The sequence below is a fragment of the Electrophorus electricus genome, chromosome 26 (assembly GCF_041902795.1).
Source record: "Electrophorus electricus isolate QZ-2024a chromosome 26, ASM4190279v1, whole genome shotgun sequence".
In the NCBI taxonomy this organism is placed as follows: Eukaryota; Metazoa; Chordata; class Actinopteri; order Gymnotiformes; family Gymnotidae; genus Electrophorus; species Electrophorus electricus.
Window position 1 is genome coordinate 11669086 of NC_137522.1, and position 25310 is coordinate 11694395.

A 25310-nucleotide genomic window follows, 5' to 3' on the forward strand; every position below is an offset into this window, starting at 1 on the left:
ACCTGGACGGAGGTAGATGACAATGATAAGAAGTTTGGTGGGGAAAGACACTGTAATGGCATGAAATTCAAAAGAGGAGATGCAAAGAGTAGAGAAGGAAAGTGGAGTGAAACGCCACTCTCGAGACATTAGTAAACCTGTGCCACCACCCCTGCCGAGACGCCTCGGAGAATGAGTGGATGAAAAGGCAGAGGACAGGGCAGCCGGAATCACAGAGATCTCAGGGGTGATCCATGTTTCTGTTAGAACCAGGAAGTGTAGGAAGTGGAGGGATGCTAATGATGAGATGAAGTCAGCCTTCTGGACAGCAGATTGGCAGTTCCAGAGCCCTCCTGCCACCACTATATGTGATGGAGCGAAGCGTTGTGAGTCATTGAGGTTGCAGAGATTGTGACGTCTATGAAGCTGTAGGTAGGAGGTCTGATTAATCCCTGAGCCAACACTTCCGTAAAATGGGCACCCATGGCCTGCTGTTCAACTTGTGTCAGGGGGTAGACTGTAGACCAACTAGATCAATAGCACAGTTATAAGGACAATGGAGAGGAAGGTGAGTGGCATTGGTTTTATTTAACACTTCCCTTAGATCAGTATATTCAACAGGTATGGTCACTTGGTTGGACTGAGGGCTTTCAATAGTAGTGGAATGCATGGCTATAGGAGAACAAAGTAAACAGTTCTGAAAGTTGACCTCTGCTCCAGTCAATGAGGGAATGGACACTGGTAATGGACACTAGATTAGTGCAGTATAATGATACAAAAATAACCAACGATTTAGGTACCAGTTCACTCGTTAAGGGACTCACCATGTTGGTGCAGGGAGTTCTTTCCACATGCTGCCAGACACTGGTCTGATGAGGTCTTGGTCTGATTATGCAGTCGCATAGGATATGACTAGGCTCCCTATAGTAGAGACATAGACCATTGTGTAGATTATGCAATCTCTCATCTTTAGACAGAATGGAAGAGTCACACACTGTGGCCTCAGGTAGGTTTTCTGGCACTGATAATCAATGGGATTGATTCAGTCCTGTATTGACCATTTGTTGCATGCTTCCTTTTATGCATGATCTCTGAGTAACAGAGGCTGGGTCCTGGGAGGCATGGTCTAGGTCAGGGGACATGACAATAGCATCCTTATTTTCTCAGGTGGATGTCATGCACCTTTCCCTATCTCTCTTTTCTATGCTCTTCTATCCCTCTATCTAAGTCACTCCTTCTGTCTCTATGTAGTGTGTTTCTTGATGAAAATGTAACTGCATTCTTGTATATAATTGTATGCTTTATATTGCTTGTAAGAACATCTACACTCCGTGTAGAAATACTCAGACCAAAGGGCTCAAGTGAACTACGATAACTGATCCCGCATGTTATAGTTTAAAAGACATATATCTCATAACTAAATATTCCCCTTATTATTTTTTTTAATTACACCACCAAAGCCAGAGACAAGACAAAGAAAGCATGTATATGCATGAGCGAACCTAGGGATAATGTTTCTCGGGCCCCTTCCCAGGAGTCTGGATTATAAAAATCGATGCTCTGGAACGAAGGCTCAGTAAAAGGTTTAAGTTGGATCCAGAAAAGGGGGGTTGGAACCTCTCGTGAGAAGAATTAAGTACTTAGAATAGTGTCTTGTTTTATGTCTGTCTTGTATCTGGTATGTTTGTCTTAACTAATTTAATTTGCTTTCTACTACCCCGTCAGCATGGTTAAATTTGTCTTTTGTGATTGGAAGAATTAGAATGAATCCTATTTGGCCAACTGTAATTAATACTAGTTTTAGTTTTATGACAGTATTACGTGTAGCTTCGCAGTGGTCAAGGCGAAAGCATATTTATAGCTACATATACAATATGCTTTCGCCTTGACCACTGCGAAGCTACATGTAATACTGTCATAACAGCTCAAAACCCTCGGTGAAGCTCAAGGCTCAAGAGTTCAGAACAACTTGGACGTTGGATTAGGATCACTGGCAATGCAGAGGTTTGGAATCTAGTGGCACACGCTTGCCCAGATATGGTTCCACAGAATACTTACCGACCCTCTTTGTGAGCGGACTGACCAGTGAAGTACCCTGAACCTAGAAATAAGAGCTGTCTTTTCCATTCATGTGCTATCTCGGGGTGTCTTTAGCGAGCAGCCATACTACAAATAATTCAGTTCAGATTAATATCTCCTACCTTTGTTAGTCTAGATAGTAATAGGAATAGGAATCTCTCGCTGCGACAATTCTATTAGCTAGCCCCTGTAGCTAAGCTAACACCATAGCTAAATAGTTCTCTGACTCATGCAAAAGTTCTATCCCTCTTATTTCACTTCTTTTGTTGTTTTTGTTTTTAATTATTATTATTTGATTTAATTTCCTTTGTTTTCTCATTCCCCCTTTCTTTTCTCCCTTTATTGTCATTTGTTAGGGATTCTGTAAACCTGAGCCAAGTCTGCAATAGTAGCTTATAAAACCTGTCTTACGATTTCAATAAACTTCACATTATTCATCAAGTTGGTCATTGTGGCAAATATATTTGAAGCAATGGTATTCAGTCACTGCACAAAATATGAGCTAATTTAGAAATGGGACTGAGATAACGTTAATAAACCTTTGGTAACTCACATGTAATAGTGATAGTTTTTCCCTATATTTAGGTTGGTGCCTCCTTCCAATAATTCATAAAATGTAATATTTTTGCTACACTATGATTTGTGATCCTCAATTTTTCTTTTTATGATCATTTTAAAATCAACTGAAGATCTAAGACATACAATAGTATACTTACATTGTTTCATGTAGTTTGGTTAGTCAGCCTTGCTTACTAAAAGGACTGCCCAGATGTATTCATGAATTGCCCAGATGTTTCTACAGCATCCTTAGGACATCTCATGGATTACATTATGAACCGGATAGACAAGTTGACTCCATGTGGAATTGATCACCTTCCAATGGACATTACAGTAAACATAGATTGCATACACTGTCCTCAGGTCCTCCTCACTGTCTTGTAATTCCTTTGTGTTCGATGTAAATTCTTATTTTCCTGTTCATGTAATAGGGTCCAGTTTCACCAATGGAAGAGCTGAGGCAAGCCCTTTTGCTTCAATGGAGTCCTCCAAATCAACATGCTAAGATAGCATGGAAGCAGTGCTCCGTTGCTTTGATGGGACCTCTCCTGGATACCTCTTCAATCAAGTGCAGGACAGCACCCCCTCTGGAAGACTGGGCCCCTCTTGTCAATCAGGTGGTAACAGTACTAGCATCGGGGAATCGTCCATACTTCCCGGGAGAATTTTGGGACATTTCCAGCTACACGGAGATCTCCAGGGCAGAGCATGCTCCCAACAAGCTTGTCAAACCTGTTTAGGTTCCTGATCTGTTTTCTTCATGTTTAGTTGTCATTTTGTAATGGATTTTCCCTTAATGAATAGCACTCTACTCAGCTTTTGCATCCTGCCTCTGTCCGTTTAGAATTGCAAGGAGTTTTTATAGATTTTTAAAAATCATTGATACTTTTGATCATGATTTAGTAATGAAGAAACTGGAAAGAAATGGTATTGGATGGATAGCATACTCATGGCTAAGAAGTTACCTTGATGTACATAAATAATGTTAAAACCTATTTGTTGGTTACTTGTAGAGTTCCACAATGTTCATTGTTAGGCCCTAAAATATAAGTTATTTTTGTAAACTGTATAAATTTGTAAAATGTGTGTTATTTGCAGAGGATACTTTTTATTGCTCCGGGAAAGTTTAGAATGGCTTCTGAATATAGTGTTATAAAAACTGAAATTGACTTTACAAAGTTTAGAATATTACAAGTTGTTTAATAATGCATACCCTGCCCAGTTTGTTGGGATCCTTAGCAGGGGTAGGGAATGTATGAGAGCTTGACATGCACAATGGTTCATTACTGGATCTCAAAACCCCACATCTTACCCTAAATTTGTTAAACCACCATTAGGTAACATTACTGGAAGTGTTCTTATCAACCTACATTTATGTTTACATTAAAGGTATTCTACCCCATTTAGATATTAAACATACAGGATATTAATAGTTAGTACATGTGGAAACAACAACTACAATTCAGTTTAAAGTAAGAATTCACCTGTACAAGTTGTCACAAAATATTGTCAATTTGTAATAGTAATCAGTTAAATATATTTGGGTAACACCCATGTCATAAATACAATTAGGTCAAATTGTATCAAATTCAAGCAAATATATTCATTATGTTGATTATGTTTTCAAAATAAAAAAATCAGGCAACCATGTGGCAAGCCTTACATTTTTTAGAGCTGTGAACTTAAATCACACAAATCTTGATGTTTCTGTTAAGGGTTTTATTTAGCAGTGATGTAAATGTAGATATGCATTCTGCTATATATACACAAGTAATTCCAATGAATAATTTACATATTTAAGTAATACTATAAAACAGACATGCACTAACTCAAATCCAAATGAACATGGAATAAAACAGGTTGTATTAAGCACTTATGAAGGAACATGCCAAACTTTACACCTGCTTTAACTGCCAGAGGCAGTTGGTGCTAAACAAATATAGATTGTAGATTGTAAATATCTTTAAATCATACACTCACACAAACAACATATGTTACTACTTGTGAAAACATATGACTAGCACGAGTCCCTATTTAGTCCACATCAATCTAAAATGATTTTTTTTTTTAAAAAGGAATTTGCAAATCAACACTTCTACAGTAAGGATATCTTTAAAACACAGTATAAGACTTCTTAAACTATTAGGGCCTTTCAGAAAAAATTAAAAGACTCTGAAATAAACAGCAGCATCAAGAACTGATATCCTCTATTACCAGGCTTGGTACATAGTACATCGTACATGGTTCAGAACGAATAGTGTTTCTCTGAAACTTTCTGATTCAACATTATGAATCAGTTTCCCAAATTTCAGATTAAACCGAAGACTAGGCTAAAAAGAATTTCCAGTGGTGATTTACTACTGGCACTGAAATTTAATTTGAGACTAGGCCAAGTTTCCGTGTCTGGAAAACCTGCCCTGTATGTTTAGAAAAGAATGATCTTGTTATATATTTTAAAGTAGAGAAAGTCTTTTCTCATCAGAATCCTGCTTGTTGTAAATTGCCATCACAAACAACAAAATAATTTAATATTGATGTTAGTATATACAAAGTGGTAACCATCTCTCCTCATCTACATACATTGCTGCCATATATACTACACATGATGAAACTGAATGAAAAAATAACAAATCATTAAATAAGGAATCATTAAATAAGGAATTCAAGGCTGCACCTCTCCCAGAGACAGCTTCCAAGAGAACGGATCAAGTCCACCATAGACATTGCCCATGGATCCCAAATCTTAGTCCGAAGTTAATAGAATGTGATCAGTAAATATCGGGCACTTGGGAATAATCCCGATTCCAGTATGCAGTGGAGAACAGCCAGTCTGGACCGTCAGTATATGGGTTTGAGCCCTGTTGAAACCACCTGATCAAAAGGACAATAAAAGACAGCGTTATTATCCAGAAAGGCGGTGCATGAATAACTTACACTGCTGGTAGGAAGTAAGCATGGAAGTTAGACTCAGATTTCTGTAAATCTGCTTTGAGACAATACGAGTAAAAAGCACTAGAAATAAGCTTCAAACATGCAATTCAAATGCACAAAACTAAATATAAAACAACTTGCTGCTCAAACCTGGGGCTGAAGTTTCTGATGCCCACCATAGCAAAGACACATGAGAGTTTTTAAGAGTGAGAGAGAGAGAGAGAGAGAGAGAGAGAGAGAGAGAGAGAAACAGAGAGGGAAAGACAAAATGAGAGAAATGTGTTTTAAATGTTAGCCAAAACAGTATTAGTAGTACAGTATTAAGACAGTATTAGGAAGCAGTAAATATAGAAATTAAGAAGGATATAGTTAAAACACATTCTGTGACCCCTGAGGTATTTACATATTGTCCTTCCACATCAATAGACCAAACTGAACAAATTAATAAACTTTTAAGTAAACTGCGTGTTTGGTTTTTGGTTGAAGGTCCTTTTAGATCATGCTTGTGTATTTTTGTTGTTACACTTTATTTTTATGTTAAGTACAATTTGATAGAAATTGTGCTACTTCCACTAAGCTATTTTCCCTCAACATAAATAACCAACATTTTCCCACAAGTTTTATTAAGCTGCACAGTTTGCACTCAAATATCCAGCAATAAGTCATTCAAAATCATGTCAGAAATGGGTGCTACAATGATTCCTTTCTTGTTCTTTTTCCATTCTGACAAAACAGCCATAAAAGGTAACATTCAGTTTCATATAAAAAGGGGAAGTGAATGGTGCTCTGCAGCACCGTAGCGCACATGTGCGTGTTATGTTTATCATGTTAAAATCTGACCACAATCAGCCATAACATTAAAACCACTGACAGATGAACTGAATAGCATTGATTATCAAAGGCATCTGTCAAGGGATGCAATATATAAGGCAGCAAGTGAAAAGTGAGTTCATGAAGTTCATGTAAAGCAATTTGTTAGGCTATTTTTATGATTATCCCTGGAATACTAAGTAGTTTCACCTGTTCTTAAGAAGACTCTGTGTTTCTTTATGACTTTGTGACATATTGCCTTGTGTACACCAAGCGTTTCCATTGTGTATTTAGCATTCCTGTGCATTGATTGCGTTTTTCTATGCCTGGACTCAGCTCTAACATTTTTTATTGTCCCATTTTGGATTTGTTATCTTGGTTTATTGCGTTTCTGGCTTTTATTCAGCTTGTTTTTGACCCCTAACTGATGTTCCTTCGCACTGGTAATCCCATTTTTTCAGTTTTGATCTTGGCATGTTATTTGACTTCATTTTTTGATGATCCATCTGCCAGTAAAAATGCTATCTATATTATCCGCAAGAATCTGATCCTTCCGCATGACACACACACTTGAACTCAAGCAGGGTAACGTATAGCCAGTCACTAAAGAGAGCAAGTAGAGGAAAAACAAACACACCTTGTTTTACACTCCTCTTCTGGCTTGGAGCGGCCCTTCCGTGCTGCTCTTTGCTTCTCCTCTAGACGCTTCTTCTCCTCACTTGCCATGTCTGATGGCACAGGGCAGAGGTTAAAATTAAGGTCACTACTAATTTATAGGATATTATCATCATCATCATCATCATCATCATCATGGTAGTTCCAAGTCACACAAAATCCACATTATGAGCAATAAACGTGACTGGCATGAATTAATTACTCTTTGTTAAGTAAATACTGTCGACCAGATTTATAAAACTTGATGAGAACTGTGCTATGCCATGCAAAATATGTGACAAGGTATTTAATTTCTATTCATAACATCACCAAGGTGGGGTAAATGTACCACTGTGGTAAATTCAGCTGTGCCCAAGGTGAAAATTAATCAAAAATCAATATATAACTGTGTATATACTTAATAATGACCAGTGCCAAGTAACTAACCTGTCATTAGACAAGTTGTATAAAAATACAAAGGTTTGTAACTTTTACCAAGAAGGGAACGGCATGGTTGAGTCAATGACTTCAGTTTTTTTCTAAATTATGGTAGAGCAGAAAAGGTGTATCTCTGCTCAGGCTATATCTGTTTATAGTTTCTTCCTCGGTACAAACTAAATATTAATATATGTCAAATCTATGTCATTTATGTAATTCTGTCATTTGTCAATTAACTAAATTGGTGTATGTGCAGTATTTTGTTGTTGTTTGCATGTGTGACCAAACATTGATAGAGAAAAAGATCTTTCAACCTACATCGGCTTCTTACAGGGAAATTTACCATCAGAAAGTTTCAGATGGAATTGTTTATGAAGCGTTGTAGCTGTGAATTTCTAATATCATATGCAAATAAAAACAAAACTAAATCACGTTTGCATATATCACACAAATGGTAAAATACCATAGCAATTCACATTTATGAATGAGGTGCAACAACCCTGGTGACTCAAGTACATTTTGTGTTGTGGTGAAGGAGGCAGGGTTGGACTGAATGGGACATAATGGCAAACAGGTGTTTGGGTCTCTATAAATAGCTCCTTGATGTTGTTGGTAGGTGGCGTTACCCTCTTTTAATTTTTGTAATTACAGGTGTATTTATACAGACCTTTCAGGAACTAATGCTGACAGGGTTTTTGATGAGGACTGCTAAGCCCATTACATGACATTTACATTTATGGCATTTAGCTGACACTTTTATCCAAAGCAATTTACAGCTATGACTGAATACAACTTGAGCAATTGCAGATTAAGGGTCTTGCTCAGGGGCCCAACTGTGGCAACTTGGCAGTGGTGGGGCTTGAAATAGCAACCTTCTGATTACTAGTTGAGTACCTTAACCACTGAGCTACCACGGTCCACATAAGCACTTTTTGTGACAAAGCTTAATATGAGTTTTGACTAAAAGCACTACTCATCGCTTCCCACATTTGTTTTTGTGAACCAGCTGGAGATCGGTTTGTAACAGAGGAAACATGTTTCCGCGCTGCCATTTTCTGTTAACATCATGGCAACAAATTTGGCAATACGTTTTATGAATTTGGCTCAATATTGTTAGTGCTCCCAATAGCCTCTGCCATGTTATTGCCTCTAGAAGTACTGTACTTACACATTTTACTGACCCATTATTATATACATGCCAAAGACACATTTTGAGTTTTAGTGAAACAGCCAATAATGTTGAACTGGAATGCAGAATTTGGGTACCAGCACACTGGCCTTCTCAATGCCAGCTTGTAGATTACCAATGTCTCCGTTCTCCATTGCGCGGATGTCTGGTCTCAGTCTACAGTCGGTTTTGGGGATCACAGCCTCTGTCTCTTCATCCAGCTCATTCAGCTGCATCGCAAACGAAGTGAAACTGTACATCTGTGATAGACACAAGGCACCCAAGCCAGAGGAAACTCAGCATTAATGTGTAAGAGTTAGCGTTTGTGGATTTTCCAAGAGTTACAAAAGTATGTGAGCCTGCATTATAGAGTACCCTCCAAAGTTCTCCTTGAGAAGAAGAAAGAGTGAGGGAGTGAGTGTGTTTGGGTTGGCGAGATACCTGAGCAGAGTTGGCAGGTCTTGGGGAGATCCTCCACAGCAACTGGCTTCCAGGAATCACATCCAGAGAGTCACTTCCTGGCTGTGGGCTCTCCTCAGCATCCACACTGGTCCCCTGAGAAGCATGGAGAAGCATTTGAGCCTGCTTTGTAGGCATTTATAACAGCAATATGAATAGTACCTAAGTGCTAAAAGTATATACAGCAGCCCTGTTCTTGGAAACATACAGAGTTCAGTTTCGATCCAAATTTAACCACATGACCTGCTAAAAAATGCATTTGAGCCAAGTCCATTGGATTTCGGTTAAAACAATTCCATTTTCTATTTTAGAAAAGAAAAAAAAACAGCCTTGCTGTGTACCATCATGCAAAGGTGTAAAAGTTCAAAAAGTAAAAGTGCTAATTCCAATTCATTCATAAATTCTCATATTTATAATTTAATTTCTAATTCATAATTCTTCTCCATTTGCAGACCTGAGTCAATTAACAAAGCCAGGGTAATGTAACAAAACCCTGGGGAAGACCAACTTTCTGAAACTTACCTGTCCCTGTGTGCTAATAATTACAGGAAGGCCTTTGAATCCATAGATTTTAGAACATCAGATCATTACTGGAAGAGCTTATGATGGTGTTTGTTATACATGGGGTTTGCTCTCACTCATTTGGTATCTTAAAGGAGGCTACACCTGTTTGCTGCTTTTCTTCTCCTCTGCTACCTTCTTCTCGTTCTTCTTGTGCACCTCAAATGTCGCCGGATCCACCGCATACATGCACTCCGTCCACTTGCCATACAGCATGCACACTTTCTTTTTGCTGCACAAATGGATGATATATGATATATGATATGAAGTTACATTTACATAGTGACTTTCTCAGTACCCAGGGACACATTCACAATCAACACACAACACAATGCTTTTACATCATTAACACAACGGTCAGAAGCGGCAGCCAATTGCACATTGCATACTCTCAACCAGATATCACACACCCCAGCGGGACTGCATTGGGCTTAGAAAAGGGGAGAGAAGATAACACCCAGGACAGAGAGCCATGCATCACTTGACATGCAAGCATGTAGTCATTCACCACACCAGGACAATTTTTAGGGTAGTCACTTCACCTAGCCTCCATGTAGATGAGCACAAATATGGCCATGGCAATAGGTAGGTCAAGAAGATGGCAAACTGTTATTTCAACTAAAGTGATACCTACCTTTTGTCTGTGATGTAGCCTTCCACCTTGTGCAGTTCCTTTCCAAAAAGCCCACAGGGCTTGAAGGTGAGGAAGCACTTCTCACCAGTCCTGTTGGAAATGGGAAGCATTAGAAAACAGCTTTCAATTTACCCAACAATGACATAACATAAAATAAATAAGGTGCATTGTATACAATGTATATAAATTACAGCCTTTATTTCATTCTTGTACTTACAATAATTAATATATACTTCCATACATCCCATCCTGCTTATTTCAATAGCACAGATTAATGTAAGTGATCAATGACAATCAATGATTAACCAGAATAAGTAGTGTGTATAGATGACTGGATGTGAAGGAGTAGCAATGATTCCATATCCCCCTACCTGTGGTTAATCACCTCCACATTGCCATACTGCTCGATCCACAGCTGCCCCACAATAATGTTGTGAACGCAACACGTTGGGTTTGTCCAGGTGTAGGCCTCATTATACCTGGTAGATGATATGTAATGGACAGCAAAATCACCAGTGCTGAATAAAACCTATGGCTCAAGATATGACTAAATTATATTAAGTGGTAGTGAGTTAATTCATAGTGTTTACGGTATTAATTGACTGAAAATAAGTCATATAAAAAAGATCCATGACCTAAAGAGAATAAATTCTTGACAGTATGCAGGTCTCTTAAGCAGTAGTTGGGTAGACAGCAATTCTTAAAACCATAAAGCATCCAACCTGCTTCACTGCAGGGCTGTGCACACTTACTTGGGCAGCTCCAGGGTCATAATGCCCTTTGGCTCGGCCTCCACACTTTTGCCCCAGAACTTCAGCTTTGGGTAGATGGAACCATGGAAAACAAAGTCCTTCTGCAGGCCCTCAGCATGGAAAGCACTAACAGGAGGATGGTGGCTCACCTGCTCTGATGCCAAACGGAATCCCAGATCCTCTCTATATAAACAGACATTTACGTATAAAATGGTACATGGAAAGAGCAGATAGGACAAGTTCAAAGTTCTACAAAAATCACTTACTTATTAGAGGTACAAAATGACATTCATATTGAGTGCATGGGCACATTTGGTGCTTACCTGACCAGTTCATAGGTCTCTCCCAGCAATGGGTTAAAAGGTTTACCAGTCCTCTCCCACTGAGATGCTACTGCGGACACTGTGAATGCTGCCACGCACTAAACACACACACACACACACACACACACACACACACACACACACACACACACACACACACACACACACACACACACACACACACACACACACACACACACATTTCCTAAGATCATTTTACCACTCTGACCAATGGTCAAAAGTACTATTTTGAGAACGCCCTGTGACTGAAAATTGTAATAGCACAATTACGTTCAAATGACCAAAAAAACCCATGACTTTAAAAGTGATTAGTATTGCTAGTGTTACTTCAAATTAGAATTTTATAATAAAGGGACTGAACAATATGAGAACAATAACACCCACTGACAACAACAGTATTTCTTCCCATTTCCTTTTGATCTTGTCATGGTGCCAGTTCTGAAGGCAACCGACTGTGTTACCTTCATTCTTTCTGTGGAGTCTGTGGAGACATTAGCTTGGTGAATGAGATGGGTATGTTCCATGTATTCTGTGAGTCTCTGTAAGAAACTCAGTGGCTCATTGAAGATAACTGGCATGGTGATCTTAGACAGCTCCTAAGAGGTAGGGAGAAAAACTAGTCAGTGTAGGTGTAGGGTAGCGCTGTCATGCTGTGCAGAGACATGACAAGTTACTGCATCAGTGGCCTTTTAGCTCCCAAGGAACAGAGCCGCCCATGTGGCTCCAAAGCCACATGGAACCACATGTGGCAATATCTGGTTCAGAAACTGAAACTGAGATTACTGCATATGCCTAAACACATGACTGAAGATTCAGAAGCATAGAATTTCACACAATAAAAGCAAAAGTGAATAAAAGATGCACTTTTATAGCAGTTATTTTGGCACCAACAAAAAAAAACAAAAAAAAACACCTTCATAAGGAACTGTTACTAATGAAAAGTTACTAATGAATGAATAAATTACCTAATTGTCTAGTACTCAAATATTCAATTGCATCAGCTAACACTGTAATTTAGAACTAAAGACAATGGTTAATGATATTTACCATTCCGATGCATTTCCTTAGTATACTCCAGATGCTGAAGTCATTTCTGGAAAACATTTGGGCTGGTAAACTTGTTCTTGGGAAGGACCAAAAACAAAACACAGAAGGATGAGTGCATTGGACTAACAACTGGATGAATATTCTTCACTCAAAGCTTGCAGTAGACCAGGTTTGGAACTAACAGGTACCAGAGAAACATGAACAAGATTTTAACAAAGTATCTGTCAGTCAAAGGCAGTACTCAAGATAACTCAATAGGGCCAGGGAGGCCAACCCTTCACCATAATCACCAAACTAGACCATAATCTTCTTAACAAACCTAATGATGTTTAAAAAGGCTTTTAGGGGCATCTAAACATTACACCCAGGCATTAAACATATAAAAACTGGTTTGGACAGTGCTGGTATAGACATGAAGTAATCTTTTACTATTTTAGAAAACCAAAAAAAGGAACCAGTATAGTTATTGGGTCGATTAATTCATGCACAGAGATGAAGCTTGTCTAAACTGGAACTCCCACACTGGTAATAGATGCTTTATATCTTATTACAGGTCTCAAGCACTATCGGTATCAGGTACATGTCTTAGAAAGAAGGTTTAGCTTCATTAGATTGCTATAATACAACATTCCAAGTGAAACAACTATGACAAAATAAATGTATAAATGCAATATTAAATACATGTTTGGCTTGGTCAATTTTAAATAATACATATTTTTTATTTCACAGTTAAACATTTTACAGTCCGCATACAGTCATATGAGCCAGAGAGACTCCAAAGACGTTGGAGATGTTTATCTTTGTGCGATGAGGGTCCTGTTATAACGTATGTACTCAGCTCTTGAAACTGGCTTTAACAGTTATTTATTGAGTTGATTTAGCTGTGTTAACGTAAAGAAAACACTAAAATATCCAGCGCTTAGGGTCGTGCAGGTTGGGATTGAAATCCACTGTAATCTACCTAGCTTCATTTCTCATATATGACAGTGTAAGCATGAAAGAGTAGAACACCAGCAGGAAGGAGAAGGTGAATATAGTGAAGTCCACCACACCAAAATCTCCCAGACAATACAAGACCAGGTAAAACCCATGCCGAAGAATCATGTTTCATGTATATCCACAGTTTCCTGAATGTGAGGAATGTTACTAACTGTCAGAAAAACAGTCCTCTAAGTAACAAACCCATTTGGGAAAAATCACAAATAGATAAAAGCAAGTTTTATTAGGCTTTATTAGGTTTGAAAATGATTTAATTAGATTTTCATTAGCATACGGTCTGTCTGTTGACATACAGTATCAGTATAAGATCAGATTACTGGCTATTACATTCGACTATCTCATCAATCTTTAAATCCTTCACTGTGAGCTTCTGCTCTGCCTACTGCCCCTAAATTATTCATCGTAAGATACGACCAAAACAAAACAGGGGAAGGGGATGGGAAACAATTAAAGATGTCCCAAAGAAGTACTTAAGATAGCAGACAAACCCGGAAAATTTAACAGTAATAACTACAGGGCATATGCTCTAGCAGCATTAACTTTTACTTTGAGACAAAGCTTTGTTGAGGGGGATTTCTCGGTGATCGTAATCGAAACATGCACCAAAATATACTGTACTTTAGTAAAATGAGAAAATGACAGATTTCATTTGTTTGAACATTTTACAAAGTGTGTGTGCGCGTGTGTTCATCACTCACCTGTGCTTCTTGACTCCATTGACTCTGGACTCCTCCTTCTCCTCCTCCTCCTCTTCATCCCCTCGGCGGTCCTCCTGGGACATCCTCCCTGCAAGGCAACTGCGCGCACTGCAGTACAGGCCGTCACTGCCCTTGCGCCCGTCCGGCAACGAGCAGCTGAACTCCAGGCCGCTCAGGGAACACTCTGTGTCTGAATCTGCAGCACACGCACGGTCACAGAAGAGGCAGAAGATAAACAGAGCAACCTGCCACAGGCAAGAGTCGTGTCTACCTGATGAAACCAGATCAGAGTATCAGATGGTCTTTAAAGGAGCCTGGCATGACAGAGTAATGACAGTGCAAACGTCACACAGGATAATTTACTTAGCACTTTGGTTTTACCAAAGTAATAGAGGTACTGATTGGTGGAAACCTGTTTAGCTCCACTCACCAAAAACATTACAGTGGTGCTTGAAAGTTTGTGAAGCCTTTGAAAGTTTATATATTTCTGCATAAATCTGACCTAAAATGTCATTAGACTTTCACACAAGTCCTAAAAGCAGATAACGAGAACCGAATCAAACAAAAGAGACAAAGAAATTAGACTCTTTATTTATTTATTTAATGATCCAATATTACATATCTGTTGCAAAGGTATGTAAAGTATGTGAATGGCAAATGTATGTGAACCTTGGCTTTCAGTATCTAGTGTGACCCCTTTGTGCAGCAATAACTACGACTAAACGTTTCCTGTAATTGTGGATTAATCCTACCCATCGGCTTGGAGGAATTTTAGCCCATTCTTCCATTACAAAACAGCTTCAACTCAGTTATGTTGGTAGGTTTCCCCCCCATGAACTGCTTGCTTCAGGTCCTTCCACAACATTTTTATTGGATTAAGGTTAGAACTTTCCCTTGGCAATACCAAAACCTTAACTTTATTCTTAACCACTCTTTGGTAGAATGACTTCTGTGCTTAGCTCACAGACAGATGGCCTGACATTTTCCTTTAGAATTTGACAGCATGACTCGAATTCAATGTTCATTCATTGTTCCATCAATGATAGCAAGCTATCCTGGCCCAGATGCGGCAAAACAAGCCCAAACCATGAGACTTCCACCATCATGTTTCACAGAAGGGATGAGGATTTAATGCTGTAATGCAGTGTTTTCCTTTCTCCAAACATAACGATTCTCATTTAAACCAAAACAGGTCTATCTTGGTTTCATCTGTCTGCAAAACATTGTTCCAATGGCCTTCTGGCTTGCCCATGTGATCTTTAACAAACAGCAGACATTCAGCAATGTTCTTTTTGGAGAGCAGCAGCTTTCTCTTCACCACCCTACCATACTCACCATTGCTGTTAAGTGTTCGCCTGATGGTGGACACATGGACATTAACCTTAGCCAACGTGAGAAAAGCCTTTAGTTGCTTAGAAGTTACCTTGGGTTCCTTTGTGACCTCATGGACTATTACATGCCTTGTTCTTGCTGTGATCTGTGCTGGTCGACCACTCCTCGGGGAGGTAACAATGGTCTTTAATTTCCTCCATTTGTACACAATCTGACTGTGGATTGGTGGAATCCAAACTCTTTAGTGATGGTTTTGTAACCTTTTCCAGCCTGATGAGCATAAACATCTCTTCTGAGAAGGTCCTCAGAAATCTCCTTTGTTCGTGCCATGATACAATTCTATGAACATGTTCCACAAACAAGGTATCCACTCACACCTGATTGTCATCCCACTGATCTGCTAATCCATAAGGCCTGCATACTTTTGCCACTCACTTCTAAAGGGTTATAGAATCTTCTAAAGGGTTCACAAACTTTCAAGCACCACAGTACATATGTAGACATTTCTGACAAGCTGTGTTTTTATCATTGTATTAAACATCAATAAAATCAACAAATCGACATGCATCATGGTAACTGTTATTAATATTACAATAGTTCAGATATATCCTAATTCTGGGTAAACAGCTTAAATAAAGAAATACTACGAATCAGCTGAAAGTGTGAGCTGGTGGGGGCACTAACCAGACAGTGCGTCGTAGAAGTCATCTTCGCTCACCACAGCACTGCGCGGGGAGGAACCTCGCACCACAGACTGTTCCAGATCATGGTGCTCCGTGGCCAGAGCCTGGAGAGCCTCTGCCAGAATCTTGTTCTTCTCCACTTCCTGCTCCAGTTTCAGATTGTGCACCTTTATAAGTAAAACACAGTAACACACACACACACACACACACACACACACGTAAACCAAATAATGTGGAATTAACATTAATGCTATGGATACATTAAATGTTGACCTTTGAATTCATTAGAAAAGTGTGGGTATCATGCATACAGCACAGTGCTTCTACAATCCGATATAGTCCTAAATGATTATATATAAGTTATAATGGAAGTTTTCTCCATCATTATGTCTGTTAGTACAATGCCCCCAAACATCATGTAATCACCTTGAGGGAACGCCATCATGTCTTATACACAGAGCAACACTATCACAAGGCCTTTTCTACAGATGCTGTTTACTGCACAGATTTTGTTTACAACACAGTGAAGCATCACAGTGGGTCATCAGTCACCTTCCCCCACAGCCTTCAACCTTTCCAACTATAAGATGCTGGTTTAAATGCCAGTTTAAGAGGTCTACAGCACATGAGCTGTTTGAGTTTGACAAGATGACAGAGCTTTACCACAAATAACACATACAGTCCTGTTCACACTGGAGCCCATTTTGTCTACACTTGAGATCACTTAAACTCATTTATATCCTTGTGCCCTCTTATAACAAAAAACCTCAAGGGATAGTTGAATGCTAAGGAAGCTAACATGCAACATTAGCAATATTAGCACTGCTTGGCTATCCCTTCAGTCTCAGGTGAGGTGAGGTGTGTCCCATACCCCCTCCTGTTTGGAGAAGAGGTCCAGACAGTGGCGGAAAGCTGAGCAGGTCTCGCTGGAAGCTTCACACATTTCTCGCAGTTTCTGTACAAAAGGAGCAGGGAGGCCTGCACGCACGCACGCACACACACACATACGTTTGGTTTTAAACCTTGTCATTGTGTATTTTTAGAGGAAAAGCACCCAATAGACCTGGCTTGCAACTGACACATTCATGTTTAACATAATTCACCACAAGGGGGAGCTGTTGGCACTGAAATTTGTTTGGTGATTCGCATGACACTGCATCCTGTTTCTGTGTGTGTGTGTATATTATATATATATATATATATATATTCCAGAGAGTAACTACAGTGTACAGTAGTTCAAAGATGTAGAGGTCACAATGTACTACAATCAATTCTCTGTATATCATGTGCATTATACCTTCATTTCTTCAGCCTATGCATTACTACTTGTAAGTAATATGAATTTTATAAACAAACACTATTTCTGGATTAGGGTTACATTTTTAAAAATGTGTGTCATCTGTATTCTTTTTTGAAATTCTTTTTTTTTTTTAACAGCAATTTTAATGAGCCCCGACCCCATACATGAACACACAGTAATGCACACATACACAGGCTCCCAGAACAGAAGTTCATTTATGGGTTAGAATTCAGCCGAAAGTTTCTGTTCCGTGACCCTGACTGAGGCCCTCGGCCCCAAGCTTCTCTAGACACACTCTCTGAGCTTAGCCAGCTAACTCTATGAAATGAAACCATTTACTTCCCAAATCCTTAACATTCCCCACTGTGGGAAAGCTACCTTTGCTATACAAGTTTGGCTCAGACTTAGAAAAAAAAAGTAATTAAATTTTCAAAAGTTAAAAACAAAAGTGCAACTTCTCTAACGTTCAGTGAGTCCATCGTCTTTCACCATTGCAAGGAGGGCCAACACCTCTGTCTCCAGCTTCCTGTGACACGTCTCAGCTCGCTGGCAATGGCAGAACAACAGAGGTGGAAGTGATGACAAACAGAGGAGTGGGGTAAGACAAAGAAAGAGAAATGGGGATCAGTTACACAGCTGTCCAAATCCCACAGCTGTTGACTAGCAGTTTGGATTTGCAATAGTACAATGTCCCAAGCAGGTTAAAATAGGTCTGGATTTGAACTATATTATATACATTTATCAGAAAGAGACTTGCATATATTTTTGCATCCATTTATCCCTGGGAACATGATCTTGGTGTTACTAGTACTACCAGGCAAACAGAGCAGTAACTGGGCATTAGACAAATGTGGTAGGTTTGGGGTGTTAAACTATAGTTCTGGAGAGGCAGAGCCCAGCACAGTTTGGTGATTCCCTGCTCAAACATGCCTGACTCAATAGATCTAGGGGAGCAATCTCAACAAACTGAGCTGAATTCAGGCCTTCCATGACAGGAGTTTAATGTGGTAGGTCAGTGCAAAAATTCATGATTTTACAGAAGTCACATTAATATTAAGTGAATATTAAGTATTAAATTGATCTTTAAAGGTAAGAGAAAGACAACATTAAAATATTAAATAAAATAGTGACATTAACACCTCTAAGCAATGTTGCATTTAGACAGAGAAAGAGAGGAAAAAGAAGAATCAAATTTAAACTGCTCCTTCCTCACCTGCAATGAGTCAGTTAGTTCGCACAAAGACATCCGCTCATCCTCATCTTCCTCACTGACCTGCTCCTGTGAGCAGTAGTGAGTGCTGAACGCCGAGTGCTCCTCTATAGCCTCCAGCCATTTCTGCAAAGACCCACACATACACACAACAACATCTGATAATCAAGAAACATGCACAGAGTACAATACAGCTTCCTTTTTTAAGACCACAAAGTGTGTGAGTGTTCCTTCAGTCTTGATTGTGAGGAAACGTCTGGCAATAACTAAAGTGCACTCACTTTTCTGGCGGCTTCTGGGTCATCCTTTGGTGAGACTTTAAAATGATGGATGCTATCATCAAAGCATTTGAGTGTAAAATAGCAGCTTTCTTTAATCTGCAGGGGCAAAACTACATGTTAACATTCAAAATAAAAGAATATGGATATTATTCATTTTGTAATTATTCACATTTATTCTGTATTTTGTGGTTATTGATGGTTTGGTCTTACACTACACTGGGCTCGAGTTAGGGGTTTGCATCCTTGCCTCTGACCGTTGGAAGCCGCATCTGGCCTAAATTGAGAATGGAGGGAGGCATTAATGATCAATTAAAAACAACAAAATGTATCAATCTCTGAACATCATTATGACTGTCAGTATAACTGTTACTGTTTCATAAGTATTTAAAATGACAATTCTAACTAAAGCATATTACAATTGGTATCAAACAGTTCTTCTACAATACTCACTGCTTTGAGTACCATGACAAGACGCCATCTTGAAGAACTACCCAGTAAGACCGCCATCGAAAGAATCGTGTGCTCTGAAACAGATACAGTAATAAGATGTTCAAAAAGATTTAGTAATAAAATTATTTATTTGGACCGTCAATAACTCTCATCACTACCATAAGTGTCACTGAAGGCCACAAAGACCTGTACTCTACCACTGACCAGCGGTGTTTACTAGTTTACCATCATACCTTCCAAAGAGGTCCTTCAAACATCTGAACATAGCGTCTAGTACCCTACATTAAAAAAAAAATAATAATACATTTGGGATTATTTTGATAGCATACATATATTAAGATAAATATAGGTAAATATCTGGATCTAGGGCCTTTGCAATGCAATACATATTGTAATGTATATAAAATGCACAATAGGCATCACAAACTTAAATTCACACTATGTATCACTTTTTTATAATTTTTATAATTGCTATAAATGTTAGCAGCAACTAATGACATAATAGTACATTATGTGGTCCCTTCATAGCATAACCTTTTTACATCTTAGACTTCCTTAACACTTCTGTGCATTAAAATGTCAACTGTTATGTAACGGTATAATGTATATGTGTAATGTAGACAGGCAGGCACGCAATCTTCGTTGGGGTGAAGCTGCACTGCTGAGCTTACTTTCATCACGTTACCCTCTAGGATCTGCTTCATTTCTGTGTCCTTCACCAGATCAAACGCAGTCTGACCTGAAAGGAAGCCGTTGATTAAAAATAAAGCAGGAGACTGAAGCATTCTCATTTCTAATTACACACTTACTGTACACCTCACTACATCCAACTGGAAGTGCAAGCAAATTAAATGATGCTGCAGTATGATATGTCTATTTTTTTTTTACTTTTAAATATTTTAGTTTAAACTGTAGTACCCAGATTTGTAGCCTGTAATATGCAGCATATACCATCTATATTAGCATTTTTACTAGCTTTTTATCTTTACAAGCTGAAAATGCCAGTTTTTCACTTCGTAACACTTAATGAATTAAAAAATAAAATAGCATTCCAGACAGATCAATGCTTTTATTATTATTATTATTATTGTTGTTGTTAGCTTTGTTAATTTTTTTATCAAAGTTATATTTTTATTATTTATTTAGTCTAACAAAAGTATTTTTGTTGTTTTAGTTTTTGTGTTTGTTCTAGAGTACTGTAATAACTCGATCTGTGGATGATGGTGTTTTGTTACCATTCTTGTTCCTGATATTGGGGTTGGCCCCATTATGGAGGAGTTTAACTGCGCACTGTTTCTGGCCCCTGTAAGCAGCACAGTGCAGAGGTGTGTTGCCGAGAAGGTCCGTACAGTTGATGTTGGGAGGTTTTTCCCCATTTAGCTACAAAAACCCAATAAAACAAGTTAAGATTCAAAGATCAGGCATGTTCAGTTGTCAGTAGCCATTAACAGCAACTTCTAAACAACACATCAGACTGCAATCAGGAATCAGACTTCGTGTACGCCTGACAGATACTTTGAACTTCATGAATTAGTCTTTAGTACTGAAGATAATGAGGGAAAAAAATCTTTCAGCTCCAAGTTAACCACAGAGCAAATATTCCAGCATCACAGAGTAAATGTTGTTCATTCAAGTTGCAGGACTTCACTGTCAATGTTCATTTCAGTATTTTGAAGAATTTTTCAAAATGAACAAAAGATAAAAGATAAATAACAGACCTGGGGCACATTTGTAAGTGTTTGAACTGATCAGTTTCTTGGCTGCTTTCTAAAGTTTATAAAGAAGGTTTTATAAATACCAACGTAACTCACACAAAGTGCACGGAAACAGCACAATTACTGCATAACAGTCAGAACTACAGGGATTGGGCAAGTAGATTATCAGCTTGTTTTAAGAAAGAATTTGGCATAACAGGATCAATATTGGAGGGAAAAATAATAAAGCAGCCTTTTTAAAAAGAGGAACTAAAACCTGCCACAGCAAATGTTATACATTGATTTAGGACATCAACATGTCAGTAAGACTGGTACCAGTTTTAAGAGGGTGGTTGTGGCCCCTTCTCGCGCCGATTCCAACAGCTGCTCCGCCAGTTTTCTCTCCTCGGTCCGCTCGGCAGCTGGCATAGCAAAAACAAACAAACGAACATACATGTCACTGAGAAAGCCGATCGAGACGCAAAGTCACGGAGCTTTAAGAAAATGAAAAAGATAAAGAAATTCACTATTCTTCACTCTGGTACACACCTTTCATGTTCATTTCATTGGAGTTACTGAACAATACAAATTACTTACTCAAATGAATAATTCAAACGACATGCTTTAAGCTTAATAACTAAATAATAAACCAAGAGTTAAGGGTTTCATGTGCACTAAAATTGAGAAGGCTGCCTGCTTACCCTCCAACATGCTTCTGATCTCCTCGTTATGGGTAATATCTTTAGGAATCTGTGCTGTTCCATTTATGACTGAAGCACAAGCATCATACTGAAGAAGCAACATGACTACTTCCTAGACAGAGTGGTAGAAATGGACAAATATTCCATTATCATCATAACATCATAATGCATATTTGCATAGAATAGTGTGTGTTGAGGATAGCTTTGATTTCCAGCATTTTTCATAAACCTGCCAGACATTTTCACAAAGCTATTATAATAACCACAAGGACACAGTAATATGAAATTAACATGTTCCAGCTGCGTCTACCTCTGTTTATGGTAATTTACTGCTTAGTCAATTCAACTTCTGAGTTCATGCAACCAAGCAAAACTGCTATTAAGATATGTTAATGGGTACCTTTCTCCCTGTGAAGGCTGCTTTATGGAGCGGTGTGTCTCCAACATTGTTTGTCAAATTTGCATCTGCTCCAGCCTAAAAAGCGATTCAGTGAAACCTTTACCACTTAGTTACACGTTTATGTATTTTCCCCATTTAGTTAAAAAAAATTAAGCTGATTCTGATGCACTCCCTAAGATTTTTCAAGCTGTAAAGCCAAATGGCATTTACCTTCAGCAATTCTTCTACAACATCTTTGTGCCCAAAATAACAGGCTAGATGAAGAGGAGTCCAGCCAAAATTTGACCTATTCTTGCCTGAAATAAAGATAAACTGTTACGATGAAATTTCTCTATGCAGTATCTTATGAACACTTAATATTCATTTTAGACAGATCCATTTATCTCAGATAAGTATTTGCTAAAATAAGGGGCTTACTCAGAACAACATACACCATACCTTTACAATTGATGTCAATTTTTGTTTCGTCCTTTATTTTGGACATCAAAAGCTTCTGAATCCCTTCCAGGTTTCCATTTCTGGCATCCTGGAGGAACTGTTCCTCTGGATCTAGCTCCTCCATTACTATTAAGGTCAAAAAGAGAAACATTAGTGCACAGTTACACAGTATGCTTATATATATATATATATATATATATATATATATATATATATATATATATATATATACACATACACATATATACATACATACACACACACACACACACACACACACACACACACACAAGATTCCAGGGAGTAACTGCATGCACTGTACTGTAGAAATAATAGATTTATAGAGGTAGCAATCAGATTTAAAATAGATTAAGGCAGTAAGTAGTCTGACACAGCTATCAGACCAGTCAAACAGGTTAAACTTTTCAACTCATTCCACATATGACAGATATGACTGAAAATACGCTAACCGTATTAGAAGCACATTTATCTCATACAGTTCTCTTTGAATGAGAAAGAGGAATGTTTGTGGGCTGCCTTTTAAGTGACATAATGGGTCCATAAAATGCATAGGCCTATTATGAACAAATCTGGGTCTACTCCAGAGCTGGAATTGGAGAGGTTTAAATGGCATCCTGTAAGAATACAATACTGAAACGCCAAAGGTCAACACTATGACAAAAAAAAAAAAACCATAATAAATAAAATTTAAAAAAAGAATCAGACTAGACATTTGGTCAGAGTGGAAATATGCTTGTATTACCCTCTAGTGTCAATCATGCTTCACTACATATCTCATACAACTTATTCTGACGAGCCATGACTGGTGGTGCAACTGAAAAACAGAACTCTTAAGGCCAGGTTGTTGAAACCCTGTAGCACAGTTAAATTAATCTGATACACAAATGATCAAGTTTATGATCAAACTGGAAACACATTAATCACTGCCTGACTGAACAGTGAAATAAATGTTGGTAAATCAGGAACTTGATTTGCAATATGCTACATGAAATGAATCTCTCAAAGGGTCAGCATAGCCTACTTTAAATAACAGGCATATTTTACACACATGAGCTGATGTGTTTTTTATCGTCTCATTTACTGAGGTTTAAATACTAAACCTCACAGTGGCATTCTTTCTCATCCAGCTCTACACAAAAGCTCTTGGCAATCCTACGAATGGCAGCTTTGGTTACAAAGACCTCAAGCAACATGAGAAGATCCATGAAATCAGAAAACTCAAGGTTTCAAAAACACAGATATGAGCATAATGTTTCGTGTTTTGAACCATTTTCTTGGTTAAACTGTTATGCTTATTAGTTCATTCATATCAGAGATGTTCAAAAAATATGATTGATTTTCTATTACAGTTAACAACTGACAGAGCTTCTCTGTGTAGCTATATAGGCCTGTTTAGTCATCCATAAAACTGACAATTTGTATGTTTAGTCTTCCCCAAAATTACCGTCAAGAATCTTCACTTTCTCAAGGCTATTTTGTTAATAACATGGTTAAGTAATTTCTTATTACTTTGACAGTTTACTTTTGTAACAATCTGAAAAACAATGACCTTCTTTGATTGCCAAAGATCTGTCCTCATTACTATAGTATCAGTAACATATAGATATTTCATGACAAGCTTGGTTAAAGACTGGGTTATAAACCTGTAGGTTACCTAGGCTTGACCCCTGCAATGATTAAAGCAATTGATCTGTGAAGACATACCAGTATGCTCTCGGAGATAGACGGGGTTAAAAGCTTTATCAATAACCATCAACGTGTAGTGTATGAAAAAAGTCTTTATTTTGAAAAGATTGGTCTATTAATGGTCACTTCGTTGTTACAGACGAATGTTGCTTTAGGCTACAGGCTACGAGTGATACCCAAGTTCACGTGAAGAAAAGCATCACGTGAAAGACATGAACGTTTACCATTTTCATACTTTAAAACAAAGAATAAGACTTTTAAAACTATTCACCAAAACATTTTAGACATGCATTTTTAACTTTGTAGTACCCACCCTTTGGCCAGAGATAAGAAAAACAAGAAAAAAGAAAGCTTGCGACATGTTTACGAATATATTTTTGCTTTTAGTATAATCCTACACTCGGTTGGCGACTTACCGGTATCTGTTGTTTTAACCCGTCTTTTGATTTTGAATGAAACTCTACCATGACTGATAGCGTTGAGACCGAAGGCGGAAAGTGGACATTAGGAAATTTTTTTAAGTTACGAAAAAATAGAAGAAAAGCATGTGATTTTCATGCATAAGACTTGCAGCCTTCCTGTTGGCACATCATAAGCAACACATGCCTGGATTCTTTCCTGGTTGATCTCTCTAATAAATCCTCCTGACATGGTTTTGTTACGTGCGATATTCAGTTTTTTTCCACATTTTTTCACAAGGTGGGTGGGGGTGGGGGCAATGCAATCAAAACAAAATTACAGCCAAACAGCAGATCCAACACCTTCACAGCTGACCAATGTCAACAGAAGTAAAACATACTTCCGGGTTTTGAAAAGCAAGCATAATAAAAGCAGGCGTAAAAACTAACTTGTCAATCATGTTTTGAAAACGTAACCAACTTGGTGCCCCAGGAATATTTCAGAAAACGTGCATAGGTATATATATTTACTGTCGTACTGCACTGTTGGTATTACCAGATCACAGTTTTTATTAATTCATTTATTATTAATCTTAATTCACAAT

General features: G+C 38.2%; 1 protein-coding gene across 5 annotated transcripts; it reads right to left on the minus strand.

Moving 5' to 3' along the window:
• Window positions 1-4320: 4320 nt before the first annotated feature.
• Window positions 4321-25090, minus strand: osbpl1a (oxysterol binding protein-like 1A). Of its 5 annotated transcripts, none has more exons than XR_014120105.1 (29): window positions 24724-25090; window positions 22601-22726; window positions 22373-22458; window positions 22163-22237; window positions 21763-21874; window positions 21398-21483; window positions 20603-20747; window positions 20039-20106; window positions 19601-19645; window positions 19368-19441; window positions 19128-19191; window positions 18918-19013; window positions 18640-18762; window positions 17891-17972; window positions 16998-17104; window positions 16128-16293; window positions 14112-14307; window positions 12415-12490; window positions 11829-11963; window positions 11347-11444; window positions 11024-11206; window positions 10643-10750; window positions 10272-10361; window positions 9743-9869; window positions 9059-9172; window positions 8728-8877; window positions 6995-7085; window positions 5698-5712; window positions 4321-5487 (listed from the first exon to the last, which is right to left on the minus strand). XR_014120105.1 is itself a non-coding variant. In XM_027005546.3 (29 exons), the coding sequence occupies exons 2-29, from the start codon at window positions 22722-22724 to the stop codon at window positions 5385-5387; spliced, it is 2913 nt and encodes a 970-aa protein (XP_026861347.3). In that variant the 5' UTR covers window positions 22725-22726; window positions 24724-25090; the 3' UTR covers window positions 4321-5384. The 5 variants fall into 5 exon arrangements, 2 of the variants coding, with proteins under 2 accessions (XP_026861347.3, XP_026861349.3); XR_004775682.2 differs by having other exon boundaries at window positions 8716-8877; XM_027005546.3 differs by having other exon boundaries at window positions 8754-8877.
• Between the last annotated feature and the right edge of the window lie 220 nt (window positions 25091-25310).